Raw genomic sequence first — 18,778 nt, 5'->3', positions numbered from 1 at the left:
GTACTTCAGGGCAAAATTGCTGTATCATAGAGAAACGAGGAATTGTTGTGTTCTGCATTTTACTGAGACATATGCAAGATACAGCAATTGGACCTGTTGTTGGTCGAAATAGAAATGGTGATAAGTCGGCATATCAGAGGGAGGTTGAAAATCTGGCTGAGTGGTGCCACAACAACAACCCAATGTCAGCAAGACCAAAAATATGATTATTGACTTCAGGAAGAGGGGATTGGAGGTCCATGAGCCAATCCTCATACGGGGATCAGAAGTGGAGAGGGCGAGCAACTTTAAGTTCTTCAGTATCATTTCAGAGGACTTTTCCTGCGCCTAGTACATAAGTGGAATTACAAAGAAAGCATGGCAGTGCCTCTACTTCCTGAGAAGTTTGCAAAGTTTCGGCATGACATCTAAAGCTTTGACAAACTTCTGTAGATGCGTGGAGGAGAGTATATTGACTGGTTGCATCACAGCCTCGTATGGAAACACCAATCCCCCCTTGAACAGAAAATCCTATATAAAATAGTGGATATGGCCCAGTCCGTCAAGTGTTGTCCTGGGAAAGAAGCATCCATCTTCAGGGACCTTCACCATTCTTCTCTCTGCTGCCATAGGAAGAAGGTACAGCACTCTCACCACCAATTTCAGGAACAGTTATTACTCCTCAACCATCAGGCTCTTGAATCAAAGTGGATAACTTCACTCAATTTCACTAGCCCCCATTTCTGAACAGTTCTCACAACTTATGAACTCACTTTCAAGGTCTCTTCATCTCATGTTCTTGATATATATTGTTTATTTATTATTATTATTTTCTTTCTTTTTGTATTTGCACAGTTTGTTGGCTTTTGCACGCTGATTGTCCGCCCTGTTGGTGGATCTTTTATTATGGTTAATGGATTTACTGAGTACGTCTACAAGAAAAGGAATTTCAGGGGTGTGTCTGGAGACATATATCTACCGTAGATGTCGGATTATAAGCCGCTACTTTATTCCCACATTTTGAACAGCTTTGAACACTGCGGCCTTTACTACGGTGCGGCTAATGCATGGTTTTTTTTCATGCCGCCAAAAACATTTTGCCTCGTAACAGTAGACCAATAAAATTGATGAGTAGTTCACAGAGGTCCAATGAAATTGTACGATAAATCAAGCGCACTTTCACAATTAAATTATTGTAAATCAGTCATTTGTACTCACCCTCATCAACATGGAAAACACTCGAAGAAAAGCATTGTGCTGCCTTTATGGCAGTTATTTAGTTTATAATATTTTCGCTTAGTAATTCATTTGTTAGTATTTTCTAGTTAAATTTAGAAGTACTACATCCCGGGATACTATGACGTCACATCTGGTTTCGCCGCGTCTTGTGGGAAATACTGGTTTGCGATAAACGGGAAGGTGGGGGCATTAGACCCGAGCGAGAACGCTGCTTTTAAGTTAAAGGCGATCAATAACTTTTCCTGGTAGGCTGCAGTATATATTTTTTTACCAGTCGTTAGGAGATATTGGAATGTATACGCAACGTAATTTGTGTGTTACCGATACGTATGTATATTTAAAAGTAGCCGTGTTACAGGCACGGTTCGAAAAAAAGCATTTGCAATATGTATTTGTTTATGTTACCATATGGATTTAATTAAAAGTTAAAAAATCCTCACGTGTAATATCTTTCTGTGTAAATATCTCATATTACAACGTGGGACACCTGCGGCCTAAAATCCGGTGCGGCTTGTACAAGTACAAAATTGATTTTCTTTCTAAAATTAGAGCCAGCGGCTTTTAATCAGGTGCGCTCTGTAGTGCGAAATCTACGGTACTTTGATAACACTGGACAACAAAGATTTTGTTTCCTGATGCACTTTGGGTGCATCTTATGAACTTTGGATTGCTGATCTTGAAAATGATTATGAAATTTCCCTATCATGCACCACTTTTTTGAAATTGTCAATATTTATTATTTTAATTCATAATTCAAGTCAATTTAAATGTTACTCACAATGTAAGCTGAAAGGTTTTCTGTCCAAGTATGCTTAAGCAAGGTGGATGCTGCAAGGCAGAACAGGTTTTAGAAAGGCTATAAATATCCATGAAGGATTTTGATATTTGAGACAAATGAAAAAAGATCTAGTGCTTTCCTGGCGTGTATGACACATAAACTCGGGCTTCTAGCCGGGTTCAAGTGTTGATTTTAATCTGCTTAATGATTCAGAGTGGCAAACAATGAGGTGAAATTCTTCCCCTTAGAGGTATTTGTCACTTTGAATCATTGCATAGATTAAAATCGACATCTATACCTGGCCGGAAACCCGAGAAGAGTTTATGTGTAAGAGCAAGAGGATAAGACGTGAGAGAATAGGACCAATCAAGTGTGACAGTGGAAAAGTGTGTATGGAACCGGAGGAGATAGCGGAGATACTTAATGAATACTTTGCTTCAATATTCACTACAAAAAAGGATCTTGGTGATTGTAGGGATGACTTACAGAGGATTGAAAAGCTTGAGCATATAGACATTAAGAAAGAGGATTTGCTGGAACTTTTGGAAAGCATCAAGTTGGATAAGTGTCTGGGACCAGATGAGATGTACCTCAGGTCACTATGGGAGGCAGAGGAGGAGATTGCTGAACCTCTGGCAATGATCTTTGCATTATCAATTGGGATAGAAGAGGTTCCGGAGGATTGGAGGGTTGCAGATATTGTTCACTTATTCAGGAAAGGGAGTAGAAATAGCCCAGGAAATTATAGACCAGTGAGTCTTATTTCAGTGTTTGGTAAGTTGATGGAAAAGATCCTGAGAGGCAGGATATATGAATATTTAGAGAGGCATAATATGATAAGGAATAGTTAGCATGGCTTTGTGAAAGGCAGGTCGTGCCTCACGAGCCTAATTGAATTTTTTGAGGATGTGACTAAACACATTGATGAAGGTAGAGCAGTAGATGTCATGTATATGGATTTCAGCAAGGCATTTGATAAGGTACCCCATGCAAGGCTTATTGAGAAAGTAAGGAGGCATGGGATCCAAGGGGACCTTGTTTTGTGGATCCAGAATTGGCATGCTCACAGAAGGCAAAGAGTGGTTGTAGACGGGTCGTATTCTGCATGGAGGTTGGTGACCAGTGGTGTGCCTCATGGATCTGTTTTAGGACCCCTTCTCTTTGTGATTTTTATAAATGACCTGGCTGAGGAGGTGGAGGGATGGGTTAGTAACTTTGCTGTTGACACAAAGGTTGGGGGTGTTGTGGATAGTGTGGAGGGCTGTCAGAGGTTACAGCTGGACATCGATAGGATGCAAAACTGGGCCAAGAAGTGGCAGATGGAGTTCAACCCAGATAAGCATGAGGTAGTTTATTTTGGTAGGTCAAATATGATGGCAGAATATAGTATTAGTGGTAAGACTCTTTGCATGTGGAGGATCAGAGGGATCTTGGGGTCCGAGTCCATAGGACTCTCAAAGCTGCTGTGCAGGTTGATTGTGTGGTTAAGGAGGCATACAGCATATTGGCCTTCATCAACCGTGGGATTGAGTTCAAAAGCCAAGAGGTAATGTTACAGCTATATAGGACCTTGGTCATAACACGCTTGGAGTACTGCGCTCAGTTCTGGTCACCTCACTACAGGGAAGGATGTGAAACCATAGAAGGGGTGCAGAGGAGATTTACAAGGATGTTGCCTGGATTGGGGAGTATGCCTTATGAGAATAGGTGGAGTGAACTCGGCCTTTTCTCCTTCAAGCGTTGGAGGATGAGAGGTGATCTGATAGAGGTATACAAGGTGATGAGAGGCATTCATTGTGTGGCTAGTCAGAGGTTTTTTCCCAGGGCTGAAATAACTAACATGAGAGAGCACAGTTTTAAGGTGCTTGGAAGTAGGTACAGATGAGATGTCAGGGGTGAGTTTTTTGTGCAAAGTGGCGAGTGTGTGGAATGGGCTGCCGGTAACGGTGGTGGAGGCAGATATGATAGGGTCTTTTAAGAGACTCTTGAATAGGTACATAGAGATTAGAATAATAGAAGGCTATGGGTAACCCTAGGTAATTTCCAAAGTAAGTACATGTTTGGCACAGCATTGTGGGCCGAAGGGCCTGTATTATGCTGCAGGTTTTCTATGTTTCTATGTCATATATGCTGGGAAAGCACTCGATCCCTTTTCATTCACCTCTATGGGGAGGCTGTTCACCACAATATTCGTTGCTTTGAATCATTTCGTAGGTTAAAATCGACTCTTATAGTCAGCTGGAAGCCCAAGAAGAGTTTATGTGTTTGAGACAGATGACTCCCAGGATAACTGTGCATTTTTGTTGGTCCACAAATCAAACAGGTCATTAATGACAGGCAATTTGAAGAACTTCTAGTGGGACCAGAGAAAGTCGCATGGAAAGCATTCAAGGATGTTCTTGAAATTTTTTTTGGCAACTACAGAGCACCAAACTACATGCAGCTGGTTGACAACATGCTTCAAGCACACAAAACCATGAAATACAACATGTCACTAAAATTCATTTTCTGCATTCTCATTTAGACTTCTTCCCTGAAAATCCTGGCCCTGTCAGTGACAAGCATGGTGAAAGGGACATTGTGGTAATGGAGAAACAGTATCAGGGCAATTGGAATCCAACAATGCTGGCTAATTATTGTTGGACACTTAAGTGAGAAGCCATTGAGTACAAACGAAAATCAACAACAAAACATTTTTAGCTTATTGCAAAACGTCAGCACCGTTATACAATTAAATGCATTATATTCACTAAAAATTAATTTCTTTTTTCTCAAATTCCCATGTGATACAAGTAGTCTGAAATTATATTTGTGTTCAGCTTCAAGTGGTCTATCATAAACAAAAAAAAATTCTGAGGAAGCAACGCTTCTGAAAAAATTTATTGTTCAGTGTAATAAATTTACTTTGAACTTTGAGTAACTGAAAGTGCATTTCAATTATTCCTCCACTAGGGGTCTTCCCATTTTACTTTGAGATTTTGTGATGACAGAAACTGGGGTAAAGTTCTCACTAATATTTTATAAGCTTTGGACATCTGAAAGCAATTACATTCAAATAGCTATTTTGGAAACGTAGTGACATCGTAACAAAAGTATAGTTTAAAGCTCTAGGCAGAGTCAAGGTGTTATCAGTTCTGGGTTCCAATTAACAGAGGTGAATGCATTGTAGTTACTTGGGCTGTAGTACAATCCATTGTGTGGAACAGATATCCGACTATTTACTGAGGCAAACTTGAATATTATACAAGCCTTTCTACACACTGGCTTGGACCTTTTCATTATAACTTGAGATATTAATGGAGCTGGAAAATGAAAACATCAGCAAAGAACTTAAATCATACCATTTCGATGGAGAGAAGATAACTGTTGAATTGACTGGATGAAATGTATTCCAGAGGCTCTCATGTAGTGATGTCCTCTATAATGAATGGCTTTTGATAAGTATTTTCAAACAAGTGTTTTACTTTTCATCTATTTGGATTGTTCTCACATTCTTACCATTCTCTGTAGACTGAACGTGCATGACATCCAAGATACTTGTCAGAAGAACGCTGCTGCAGCTTTGTCAGTTGGGCGCAGAGACCTTGTTCAGGTACTGAGCCTGTAAAACTATTCCACCTAATAAATGTGTTTCTACAAAAGAATTTCAACATAATTTCCATCTATTGATTTTAAGGTGACTTATCTGCTGTTTCCTAGATTCCTTCTATTTTCTTTCCGAAATATAATTGTTAAAGTTGAGATTACAGGTAGTCCCCAAGTTACGAACGTCCGACTTACGGACAACTTGTACTTACGAACCGAGGAAGGAGAATGCCGTCCGCCATTTTAAGTCATTGCTGTTGACACTTGTTGAGTGTTTAACTTTGTATTTGGCTTAAGTTTTTCTGAGTAAGATCCACCCTGACTCTTCCCCCCCCCCCCCCCCCCTTTCTGGTCAGCTGGTGGCGCAGTGAGGTCAGTGCTGGGCTGGAGAATGGAGGTTTCCGAGTTCGATCCAGTGACAGACTGCTCCCGTGCCGGGTTGATGTCGATCCAGTGACTCCCGTACCATCCAACCTCGTAAAAAAAAACACTGCCACCTCCAGTTTAAATTCCCACATGGAATATTGTGGATGATCAAATACCCAAACCCAGCACAGCCCCCACTTATCCCATTTAGCCTGTCTCAGTCGGTGGCCCTTAGGACCCAGCAGACCTCGGGAGCCGGCAGAGGTCGGGACCCGCTGCCTGCAGTGTTTCTGTTCCATTGATGGGAAGCGATTGCGATTGAAAATAAAGTGGAAATAATAAAGCGTTTGAAAAGAGGTGAAACGCCATCAGTCATTAGAAGAGTGTTAGGCTACAGTCGGTCAACGATCGGAACAATTTTAAAGGATAACGGATAAAGTGAGAATAATGGAGCATGTGAAAGGCCCTGCCCCGATGAAAGCTACAGTTATTACTAAGCAACACAGTGGTTTAATTATTGGAATACACATGTTTCTTAAGTGTTTTATATGCATAGAAAGGTAAAATATATACTATATACTAAGACAAACATTTGACTAACTGACACTAAATAATACCGGATGTACTTGTTCCGACTTACGTACAAATCCGACTTAAAGACGGACTCAGGAACGGAACTCATACGTAACCCGGGGACTGCCTGTATTGTCAAGTGCACATACATGTGCAGGTGTAATGAAAACCTTACCTAAAACGGCATCACAGAAACAGATTTCACGAGAAAAATATAGAATCATCATAAATCATGCAAACTTTTTACAAGAAAACTGGATTAGAACAAAAACAAGGTGTCCTTTTAGTGCAAAGTAGTCGTAGTGTTGTAAACTGTAGTGATTTGGGTTATGCCAGTTGGTTCAAGAACCAAATGAAGTATCTGTTTTGGAAAATGGTGTGCTGTGGGATTTGAGGATTCTGTACCTCTTGTCTGATGGCAGCTGTGGAAAGATAGCATGGTCCAGGTGGTGGGGATCTTGGCCACTTATTAGGTACATCTGTAAACATGATCGTTAATACAAGTATCTAATCAGCCAATCATGTGACTAACTCACTGCATAAAAGCATGTAGACATGGTCAAGAGGTTCAGTTGTTCTGACCAAAGAAATGTGATCTAAGTGACTTTGACCATGGAATGATTGCTGATTCCAGGCAGGGTGGTTTGAGGGTGCTCTGGTTTCCTCCCACATTACAAAGGTGCGTAGGTCAGTGCATCAATTGGCCACATGGGTCCAACTGGGCGGCATGGTTCATATAGAGAATAGAGCAGGGGCTAAGCACACAGCTTTAAGGTGCACATGTGTTGATGGTCAGAAAGGAAGTGAGGTTATTAACATTCCTACTGATTGAAGTCTTCTGATGAGGAAGTTGAGTATCTAATTGCAATAGGAGGTGCAGAGAACCAGATCTTGAAGCTTGATGAGCTTGGATGGGATGATTATGTTGCATGTGGAGGTGCAGTTGATGAAAAGCAGTCTGACATACACGTTTCTGTTCTTCAAATAGTGCAGGGAAGAGTGAAGAGCCAGAGAAGTTGCACCTGCTGTTGATTTATTGTGGTGGTAGCAAATGGGAGCAGATCGAGGTAATCTCTGAGGCAGATGATTCATGCCGTAACAAATCCCTCAAGTCATTTCATTATGAGTCAGAGTCGGGGACTCCTCCGGAGTACTGGAGGCGGTGTGGCATGGCATCCATGCTGGAGTTGTTGCTGTTCCACAGTGTTCGCTCAGCAGAAGGCAAGCTGTATTCTGCTTGACTGCAGACTGCGGCAACAGTCATGGACTCAGAGTCTTGGGCTATATATTTTTTTGTGTGACTGTACTTTACTGTTATATATACTTGCTATCTTGTATGTCCTATATGTGCCTTGTGCTCTGTAAGACTGTTGGTACTATGTTTTGTAACTTCACCCTGAAATAATGCTGTTTGGCTGTATTCATGGATATTTATGTACAAACTTGAATGTGAACTTGATCATGGTTGATGTAAGTGCCACTGGATGATAGTCACTGAGGTAATTCACACGTTTTTGAGCACTGGTACAATGGATGTCTTTTTGAAGCAGGTGGGAAGTGAGAGGTTGAATATGTATAAGCAGCTAGATGCCGTGGTCCATGTAGGAACCAATGACGTGGATAGGAAGAAGGAGGAAGTCCTGCAAAGAGAGTTTAGGGAATTAGGTGCAAAGTTGAAGGACAGGATCTCCAGGGTTGCAATCTCAGGATTGCTACCCGTGCCACATGCTAGTGAGGCTAGAAATAGGAAGATAATGCAGCTAAATACTTGGCTAAGGAGTTGGTGCAGGAGGGAGGGCTTCATGTTTCTGGACAATTGGGCCTTGTTCCAGGGAAGGTGGGACCTGTTCCGACGGGACAGGTTGCACCTGAACTGGAGAAGGACTAACATCCTTGCAGGAAGGCTTGCTAGTGCTGCTGTGCGGGGGGGGTTTAAGCTAGATTTGCAGGGAGAGGAGAACCAGTGTGTTAGAGCAGATAGTGAGGTGGAGGAGGATAAAGGTCATGCGAGAACTGCAAGTATAGTGCATGGAGTAAAGCCAGATCTAACATATAAAGAGGCTTTGAGGAAAGAGAAGCAGAATAAAGGGTGTAAAGGTAGTAAGGTAGAAGGGCTAAAGTGCGTGTACTTCAATGCAAGAAGCATCAGGAACAAAGGTGATGAACTGAGAGCTTGGATACATACATGGAATTATGATGTAGTGGCCATTACAGAGACTTGGCTGGCACCAGGGCAGGAATGGATTCTCAATATTCCTGGATTTGTGTTTTAAAAGGGATAGAGAGGGGCGAAAAAGGGGAGGAGGAGTGGCATTACTGGTCAGGGATACTATTACAGCTACAGAAAGGGTGGGTAATGTAGCTGGATCCTCTTTTGAGTCTGTATGGGTGGAAGTCAGGAACAGGAAGGGAGCAGTTACTGTATTGGGAGTATTCTATAGGCTCCCTGGTAGCAGCAGAGATACCGAGGAGCAGATTGGGATGCAGATTTTGGAAAGGTGCAAAAATAACAGGGTTGGTATCATGGGTGACCTTAACTTCCCTAATATTGATTGGCACCTGATTAGTTACAACGGTTTAGATGGGGCAGAGTTTGTTAAGTGTGTCCAGGACAGAATCCTGTCACAGTATGTTGACAGGCCGACTAGGGGGAATGCCATACTAGTTCTAGTATTAGGTAACAAACCAGGTCAGGTCACAGATCTGTCAGTGGGTGAGCTTCTGGGGGACAGTGACCACCGCTCCCTGGCCTTTAGCATTATTATGGAAAAGGATAGAATCAGAGAGGACAGGAAAAATTATAATTGGGGAAGGGCAAATTATGAGGCTATAAGGCTACAACTTGCGGGTTGTGAATTGGGATGATGTTTTTGCAGAGAAATGTACTATGGACATGTGGTCGATGTTTAGGGATCTCTTGCAGGATGTTAGGGATAAATTTGTCCCGGTGAGGAAGATAAAGAATGGTATGGTGAAGGAACCATGGGTAACAAGTGAGGTGGAAAATCTAGTCAGGTGGAAGAAGGTAGCAAACATGAGATTTAGGAAGCAAGGATCAGATGGGGCTATTGAGGAATATAGGGTAGCAAGAAAGGAGCTTAAGAAGGGGCTGCGGAGAGCAAGAAGGGGGCATGAGAAGGCCTTGGTGAGTAGGGTAAAGGAAAACCCCAAGGCATTCTTCAATTATGTGAAGAACAAAAAGATGACAGGAGTGAAGGTAAGACCAATTAGAGATAAAGGTGGGAAGATGTGCCTGGAGGCTGTGGAAATGAGCGAGGTCCTCAATGAGTACTTTTCTTCGGTATTCACCAATGAGAGGGAACTTAATGACGATGAGGACAATATGAGTGAGGTTGAAGTTCTGGAGCATGTTGATATTAAGGGAAAGGAGGTGTTGGAGTTGCTAAAATACAATAGGACGGATAAGTCCCCGGGGCCTGAGGGAATATTCCCCAGGCTGCTCCATGAGACGAGGGAAGAGATTGCTGAGCCTCTGGCTAGGACCTTTATGTCCTCATTGTCCACGGGAATGGTACCAGAGTATTGGAGGGAGGCGAATGTTGTCCCCTTGTTCAAAAAAGGTAGTAGGGATAGACCGGGTAATTATAGACCAGTTAGCCTTATGTCTGTGGTGGGAAAGCTGTTGGAAAAGATTCTTAGAGATAGGATCTATGGGCATTTAGAGAATCATGGTCTGATCAGGGACGGTCAGCATGGCTTTGTGAAGGGCAGATCGTGTCTAACAAGCCTGTTACAGTTCTTTGAGGAGGTGACCAGGCATATAGATGAGGGTAGTGCAGTGGATGTGATCTACATGGATTTTAGTAAGACATTTGATAAGGTTCCAGAAAGGCTTATTCAGGAAGTTAGGGATCCAGGGAAGTTTGGCCAGGTGGATTCAGAATTGGCTTGCCTGCAGAAAGCAGAGGGTCATGGTGGTGGGAGTACATTCGGATTGGAGGGTTGTGAGTAGTGGTGTCCCACAAGGATCTGTTCTGGGACCCTTACTTTTCGTGATTTTTATTGACGACCTGGATGTGGGTTAGAAGGGTGGGTTGGCAAGTTTGCAGACGACACAAAGGTTGGTGGTGTTGTGGATAGTGAAGAGGATTGTCGAAGATTACAGAGAGACATTGATAGGATGCAGAAGTGGGCTGAGAAGTGGCAGATGGAGTTCAACCCGGAGAAGTGTGAGGTGGTACACTTTGGAAGGACAAACTCCAAGGCAGAGTTCAAAGTAAATGACAGGATACTTGGTAGTGTGGAGGAGCAGAGGGATCTGTGGGTAACTGTCCACAGATCCCTGAAAGTTGCCTCACAGGTAGATAGAGTAGTTAAGAAAGCTTATGGGGTGTTAGCTTTCTTAAGTCGAGGGATAGAGTTTAAGAGTCATGAGGTAATGATGCAGCTCTATAAAACTGGTTAGGCCACACTTGGAGTACTGTGTCCAGTTCTGGTCGCCTCAGTATAGGAAGGATGTGGAAGCATTGGAAAGGGCACAGAGGAGATTTATCAGGATGTTGCCTGGTTTAGAGAGTATGCATTATGATCAGAGATTAAGGGAGCTAGGGCTTTACTCTTTGGAGAGAAGGAGAATGAGAGGAGACATGATAGAGGTATACAAGATATTAAGAGGAATAGATAGAATGGACAGCCAGCACCTCTTCCCCAGGGCATCACTGCACAAGAGGACATGGCTTTAAGGTAAGGGGTGGGAAGTTCAAGGAGGATATTAGAGGAAGGTTTTTTACTCAGAGTGGTTGGTGCGTGGAATGCATTACCTGAGTCTGTGGTGGAGACAGATACACTAGTGAAATTTAAGAGACTACTAGACAGGTATATGGAGGAATTTAAGGTGGGGGGATATATGGGAGGCTGGGTTTAAGGGTTGGCACAACATTGTGGGCCGAGGGCCCTGTATTAGTCTATGTATGAAAGTACTTCACCAGTTGGTCCACACAAATCTTTAGTACTCAAACAATCTGGACCAGGCACCTTTGGTGGATTAATCCTCTTGAAGGATGCCCAGGTGTCTGCCTCAGAGACTGAAATTAGTATTGGAGTATTTTCATCTGGATATGTGCCAACTTGTGTGGATGTGTCACAGTTCTTTCTATCAAAACGTGCATAAAAGGCATTGAGTTCATCTAGGAGTGATTGGTCATTTACGCTTACGCTACGCAATCTTGCTTTGAAGGAAATAATATTGTGCGAGCCCTGCACAGCTGTAGAACATTCATTAATATGTAACATTAGTGATCCACCAGCGCACTGACACCTCTCTTAACCAGTAACTAAATATATGCAATGTATCTGCCTTTTCTCTGACGTAGAGTCACTCTGCCATTTCATTGTCACCTCCTGTGATTTTGTACAGCTTGTCACTGAACTATTCTGTTTTTAATCTGGCCATGTTTAAGTGCCTGTAGCTCTGAGACCTTGGCCTCAATACCTCTTTGTGCAATTGGATTCTGAATTTCCTCACTTGTAGACCCCAGTTAGTTAAAATTGGCAAAAACAGCTCCACAATCACCATCAGCACCGGTGCACCACAGTGTTGTGTGCATAGCCCCTTGCTCTGCTTGCTTTACATCTATGACTGTGTAAGCACAGTACAGCTCCAACACCATATTCAAGTTTGTTGATAACAGAACTGTTGTGGGCATATCAAATGTGATGATGAAACAGCATACGGGAAGGAGATTGAAAACTTGGCTGAGTGGTGTCAGAACAATAACCTCTTACTCAATGCCAGCAAGAAACTGATTGTAGACTTCAGGAGAGAGAAACCAGAGGTCCATGAGTCTGTATTCATCGGAGGATCAGAGCTAGAGAAGGTTAGCAGCTTTAAATTCCTTGGTGTTACTATTACAGAAGACCTGTCCTGGACCCAGCATATAAATGCAATTGTGAAGAAAGCACGACAGCACCTCTAATTCCTTAGGAGTCTGTGGAGATGTGGTACGTCATCAAAAACTTTTACAAACTTCTATAGATGTGTAGGGAGAGTGTATTGATTGGCTGCATCATGGCTACACTAATGCCTTTGAACGGAAAATCCTACAAAAGAGTGGATTTGCTGTCATAGGAAAGTAGCTTCCATGATCAGAGATCCTCACCACCCACGCCATGCTCTTTTCTCGCTGCTACCATCAGGTGGAAGGTACAAGTACCTCAAGACTGGCAACACCAGGTTCAAGAACAGTTACTGCCCCTCATCCATCAGGCTCTTGAACAAAAGAGGCTAACTATACTCATTTGCCCATCCATTGAGATGTTCCCACCAATGATCTCACTTTAATGATTCTTCATCTTGTTATTTCATGTTCTCGTTATTTATTGCTATCTATTTATATTTGCATTTGTATGTTGTTGTCTTCTGGTTGATCTTTCTTTGATCCGGCTATAGTTAGTACTCTATAGGTATGCCCGCAGAAAAAAATGAATCAGGGTTGTATGTGGTGACATATATGTACTCTGATAATAAAATTTACTTTGTACTTTGAACTTTGCATTCTTAGGAAATTTGTATAACAATGTAATTTTTCCAGTTTTTTGTGTCATGACCAATTAGGTTCCCATTGAGACCTGAGTCATCAATTCTTTATCCATTTTTTCCTCTTCCTTACTCAAACTAGACCCATTCTAAATTGTATAAACAAAAGAAAATCTGCAGATGCTGGAAATCCAAGCAACGGCCACTAAATGCTGGAGGAACTCGGCAGGCCAGACAGCATCTATGGAAAAGAGTACAGTCAATGTTCCAGATCGAGACCCTTCCGCAATTCCTGCTGAGTTCCTCCAGCATTTTGTGTATGTTGCCTAAATCATTTTATGATGTTTTGACCTCTCTCAGACATTTGGCTGTACAAATTCAGTACTCTTCAAGTTTTATACTCTTTTGGTGCCATCCTAGCCTTAATTACTTCTCAGAGAAATTTCTATCCTCCCTGTGCTCTCAGGCATACTTTGAAGGGCTGCTGGAGACAAGTGGACTAGATACAGTGTTAGAGCAATGGGAGATATTCATCAAGGGGATGGTGAGGGTTTAGATTCTGGAAATATGAGGAAAGGAACCTAAAATTCTTAAGTTAGCCAAAGGAAAGGAAATTTATTACAGATGCTGAAATCCCAGCATTGCAGAGAGCCTAGAGGAATTTAGCAGGGGAAAAGAGGGTGCTGGTAAGATTAAGGGAAACCTGAAAACTTTTTATAAAAATATAAGTGGAAACGGGGCTGTAATGGAAAGAGTTGGAGCCAAAAGGGTAATCATGGTGTAGAGGAGGAGTACAGGTCTACTTCTTATTGAATATATTTTGTCTGACTTTACACACGTGGGAAGCAATAAACATTGTTTTTAAGGATGAAGAGTAATAAATAAGGAAGATATTAAACAGCCTAAAATTTCTAAAAATGGATAAATTGTCAGGCTAAGTTGAAATATTTTCCAGGTTCTTGAAAGAGAAGATGCTCTGATTATTTTTGAATGCTTTTTGGGGGATAGGTATAGTGCTGCAGCACTGGAAGATTACTGACACCAAATCCTTGTTTTAAAGGAGAGAAAGGCTACATCAAGTAATCACAGACCATGTAATAGTAATGTTCAAATGACTGGAATGATAACTGAGTAATAAAATAAATTCCCATTTAGAAAGGCACAGTTTAATCAAGGACAGTCGTCTTCAATTTCTTAAGGAAGATCTTGGGTTGAAATGTTTGAAGAGATACAAGGAAGATCAATGAAGATTGTATAGTTGATGTCAACTACATGTGTAGCTGTAAATTTCCTGTGCAACACTTCTAGTTCAAACATGCATATTTGTAAACTACCTTATGAGCACTCTCCTCCCCATCTCTAATCTCTCTGCGGTAATTTAAAAATAGAAAATACGGGAGCTGGTTGTTCAAGGAGCACTTAAGACCGTAAAACCATAAGATATAGGAGCAAAATTAGGTCATTTGGTCCATCAAATTTGCTCTGTCATTTCACTATGTTTGATCAAATATTCCTCTCTGCCCCAATCTCCTTTCTTCTCCCCGTATCCCTTCATGCTCCGACCAGTCAAGAATCTATCAACTTCTGCCCTAAATATACATGAAGGTGTGGCCTCCACAACTGCCTGTGGCAAACAATTCCACAGATTCACTATTGTCTGACTAAAGAAATTCCTCCTCATCTCTGCTCTAAAAGGACGCCCTCTATTCTGTGGCTGTGTCCTCTGGTCTTAGACTCTTCTACCATAGGAAACATCTTCTCCACATTCACTCTAACAAGGCTTTACACCATTCAATAGGTTTCAATTAGGTCATCTTTCATACATCTGAATTCTAGTGAATATAGGCCCAGAGCCATCAAACACACTTCATATGACAAGCCGTTCAATCCTGGAATTATTTTCGTGAATCTCCTTTGAACCCTCTCCAGTTTCAACACGTTTTCTAAGATAAGGGGCCGAAAACTGCTCACAATATTCCAAGTGAGGCCTCACCAGTGCTTTATAAAGTCTCAACATTACATCCTTACTTGTATATTCCAGTCCTCTTGAAATGAATACTAACATCACATTTGCCTTTCTCACCACAGACTCAACCTGCAAATTAACCTTTAGGGAATCCAACACAGGCAACCCCAAGTCCACTTGCGCCTTAGTTTTTTGTATTTTCTCTCCAGTTAGAAAATAGTCAGCCCTTTCTTCTATCCAAGTGCATGACCATGTACTTCCAGTCACCATTTTCCATCTGTTATTTCTTTGCCCATTCTCCTAATCTGTCTAAGTCTTTTTGTAGACTCTCTACTTCCTCAAAATTACCTGCCTCCACCTATCTTCTTATGCTGCAAACTTTGCAACATAGCCAACAATTCCATCATCCAAATCATTGACATATAACATAAAAAGTATCAGTCCCAGCGCAGACCACAGTGGAGCACCACTAGTCACTGGCAGCCAACCAGAAAAGGCTCCCTTTATTTCCACTCTTTGCCTCCTGCCAATCAGCCACTGCTTTATCCATGGTAGAATCTTTCCTGTAATACTATGGACTTGTAGCTTGTTAAGCAGCCTCATGTGTGGCACCTTGTCAAAGGCCTTCTGAAAATTCAAGAACATAACATCAACTGATTCTCCTTTGTCTATCCTGTTTGTTATTTCTTCAGACATTTCCAACAGATTTGTCAGGCAAAGGTTTTCCTTGAGGAAACCATGCTGACTACAGCCTGTTTTATCATGTGCCTACAAGTACCCTGAGACTTAATCCTTAATAATCAACTCCAACATTTTTCGAACCACTGAGGTCAGACTAACTGGCCTATAGTTTCCTTTCTTCTACTTCTCTTCCTTCTTCAAGAGTGGAGTGACATTTGCAATTCTTCAGTCTTCTAGAACCATTTCAGGACCTAGTGATTCTTGAAAGATCATTTCTAATGTCTCACAATCTCTTCACCCACCTCTTTCATAACCTTGGAATGTACACCATCTGGTCCAGGTGACTTAACTGCCTTCAAACCTTTCAGTTTCCCAATAACCTTCTCTCTAGTAATGGTAACCACGCACTTCATGACCCCTGACACCTGGAACTTCCACCATAATGCTAGTGTCTTACACAGTAAAGACTGATACAAAATAACATTCTAACTGGTGCATCACCATCTGGTATAGGGGTGGCATGGGGCTACTGCACAGGATTGAAGTAAGCTTCTGAGAATTGTAAACTTGGTCAGCTCCATCATGGCACTAGCTTCTGTAGTATTCAGCATGTTCACAGAGCAATGCCTCAAAAAGGTGGCTTCCACCATTAAGGACCCCCATCACCCAAAACATGCGCTCTTCTCTTTGATACCATCAGGGATTCAGATCGTCTACCATTTCCTTGACCCCATTACTACCTCTCCAGCATCGTTTTCCAGCGAACTGATAACCACTATCGCCTTTCTTATACATTTTATGTATCTGAAGAAATTTTTGGTATCCTCTTTAATATTATTGACTAACACTTTCATACTCCACCTTTACCTTCTTGATGACTTTTTTAGTTGCCTTCTGTTGGTTTTTAAAGGCTTCCCAGTCCTCTTAACTTCCCATTATTTTTTGCTATATTATATGCCTTCTCTTTGGCTTTGACTTCTCTTGTTACCACAGTTGTGTCATCTTCCCTTTAGAATACTTCTTCCTCTTTGGAATGTATATATCCTGTGCCTTCTGAATTGCTTCCAGAGCTTCCAGCCATTGCTGCTCTGTCGTCATCCCTGCCAGTGTTCTTTACCTGTAAATTCTGGCCATCTCCTCTCTCATTACTCTGTATTTCCCTTTGTTCCACTGTAATACCGATACATCTGACTTTAGCTTCTCCTTCTCAAACTACAGGGTGGATTTGATCATATTATGATCACTTGCCCCTAAGGGTTCTGGTCCATTGCATAACACCCAGTCCAGAATAGCTGATCCCCTAGTTGGCTCAGCCACGAGCTGCTCTAAAAAGCCATCTCGTAGGCACACTAGAAGTTCCCCCTGGTGGAATCCAGCACCAACCTGATTTTCCTAATCTACCTGCATATTCAAATCCTCCATGTCTGTTGTAACATTGTCCTTTTGGCATTCATTTTCAATCTCCTGTTATAATTTGTAGACCACATCCTTACTACTGTTTGGGGGTCTGTATAAAAGTTCCATCAGGGTTTTTTTTACACTTGTGGAGAAATAGATATATTTCAGGTTCATGGCATTTTCAATAAAACTGGGAAGAGCTAGCCAACTCCTTGTGGTACAGAGAAGAGGTGAAATAGAGAAAGGAATAGTACAGTACCTCTTAATGTTTAATGCATCTGTTTCTAGAATGGGATTTGAACTTGTGATTTTCTGGTGGAAGCAAGCAATGTCAATAGATTGTTGAACATTCACAGAATTAATAGATGGGGTCCACCTAGATGGGGTCAGTGGTGCTGTGAGGATTACATTCCTGGACTTCTCTAGTGCCTTTAACACCATCCAGCCCAAGATCTTAAGGCACAAACTAACGGAGATGGGAGTAGACTCTCACATGGTGGATTGGATAGTGGACTACTTGACAGATAGACCTCAGTATGTGCGGTTGGGAGACTGTAGGTCTGACATGGTGGTCAGCAGCACAGGAGCGCCGCAGGGGACCGTGCTCTCTCCGGTCCTGTTCACCCTGTACACATCAGACTTCCAATATAACTCGGAGTCCTGCCATGTGCAGAAGTTCGCTGACGACACGGCCATAGTGGGGTGTGTCAGGAATGGACAGGAGGAGGAGTATAGGAAACTGATACAGGACTTTGTGATATGGTGCAACTCAAACTACCTGCATCTCAATATCACCAAGACCAAGGAGATGGTGGTGGACTTTAGGAGATCTAGGCCTCATATGGAGCCAGTGATCATTAATGGAGAATGTGTGGAGCAGGTTAAGACCTACAAGTATCTGGGAGTACAGTTAGACGAGAAGCTAGACTGGACTGCCAACACAGATGCCTTGTGCAGGAAGGCACAGAGTCAACTGTACTTCCTTAGAAGGTTGGCGTCATTCAATGTCTGTAGTGAGATGCTGAAGATGTTCTATAGGTCAGTTGTGGAGAGCGCCCTCTTCTTTGTGGTGGCGTGTTGGGGAGGCAGCATTAAGAAGAGGGATGCCTCACGTCTTAATAAGCTGGTAAGGAAGGCGGGCTCTGTCGTGGGCAAAGTACTGGAGAGTATAACATCGGTAGCTGAGCGAAGGGCGCTGAGTAGGCTACGGTCAATTATGGAAAACCCTGAACATCCTCTACATAGCACCATCCAGAGACAGAGAAGCAGTTTCAGCGACAGGTTGCTATCGATGCAATGCTCCTCAGACAGGATGAAGAGGTCAATACTCCCCAATGCCATTAGGCTTTACAATTCAACCGCCAGGAGTAAGATATGTTAAAGTGCCGGGGTTGATTGTATTTAATGTATTTAAGTAAACTACTTAAGAACTTTTTAAAAGCTATTATTAATGCTTTTTGAGAGAGTGATTTAGATGCATATCATATTTTTACTGAGTTAAGTATTGTATGTAATTAGTTTTGCTACAACAAGAGTATGGGACATTGGAAAAAAATGTTGAATTTCCCCATGGGGATGAATAAAGTATCTATCTATCTATCTATCTATCTAGTGAAGGGAAGTGGCACTGAGGTAAAAGTTGATCATTCTAATAGTGGAGCAAGCACACACTGTTGAATGGTTAGCATCCATTGCTGTTTCTTATGTTCTTATTTTC

General features: G+C 42.0%; 2 protein-coding genes across 5 annotated transcripts in view; one reads left to right on the top strand and one right to left on the bottom strand.

The window, feature by feature from the left end:
- Window positions 1–18,778, bottom strand: part of LOC140740521 (Y+L amino acid transporter 2-like) — a 186,421-nt gene that overhangs the window by 5,523 nt on the left and 162,120 nt on the right. The gene's annotated exons all lie outside the window — the stretch shown is intronic.
- The window catches only part of wdr59 (WD repeat domain 59), a 104,499-nt gene that overhangs the window by 57,042 nt on the left and 28,679 nt on the right, over window positions 1–18,778 (top strand). For all 4 annotated transcript variants that reach the window (XR_012101874.1, XM_073069736.1, XM_073069735.1 and 1 more), the window contains one exon: window positions 5,507–5,588. Coding sequence is in view for 3 of the 4 variants with exons in the window: in XM_073069736.1 (XP_072925837.1) it covers window positions 5,507–5,588 (82 nt within the window). In the remaining variant the exon portion in view is untranslated. The remainder of the gene's footprint in view (window positions 1–5,506; window positions 5,589–18,778) is intronic.

This window comes from Hemitrygon akajei, chromosome 17 (genome assembly GCF_048418815.1).
Source record: "Hemitrygon akajei chromosome 17, sHemAka1.3, whole genome shotgun sequence".
Classification (NCBI taxonomy): domain Eukaryota; kingdom Metazoa; phylum Chordata; class Chondrichthyes; order Myliobatiformes; family Dasyatidae; genus Hemitrygon; species Hemitrygon akajei.
Note: the sequence above shows the minus strand (reverse complement) of the source record. Positions and strands in the feature narration are given on the sequence as shown.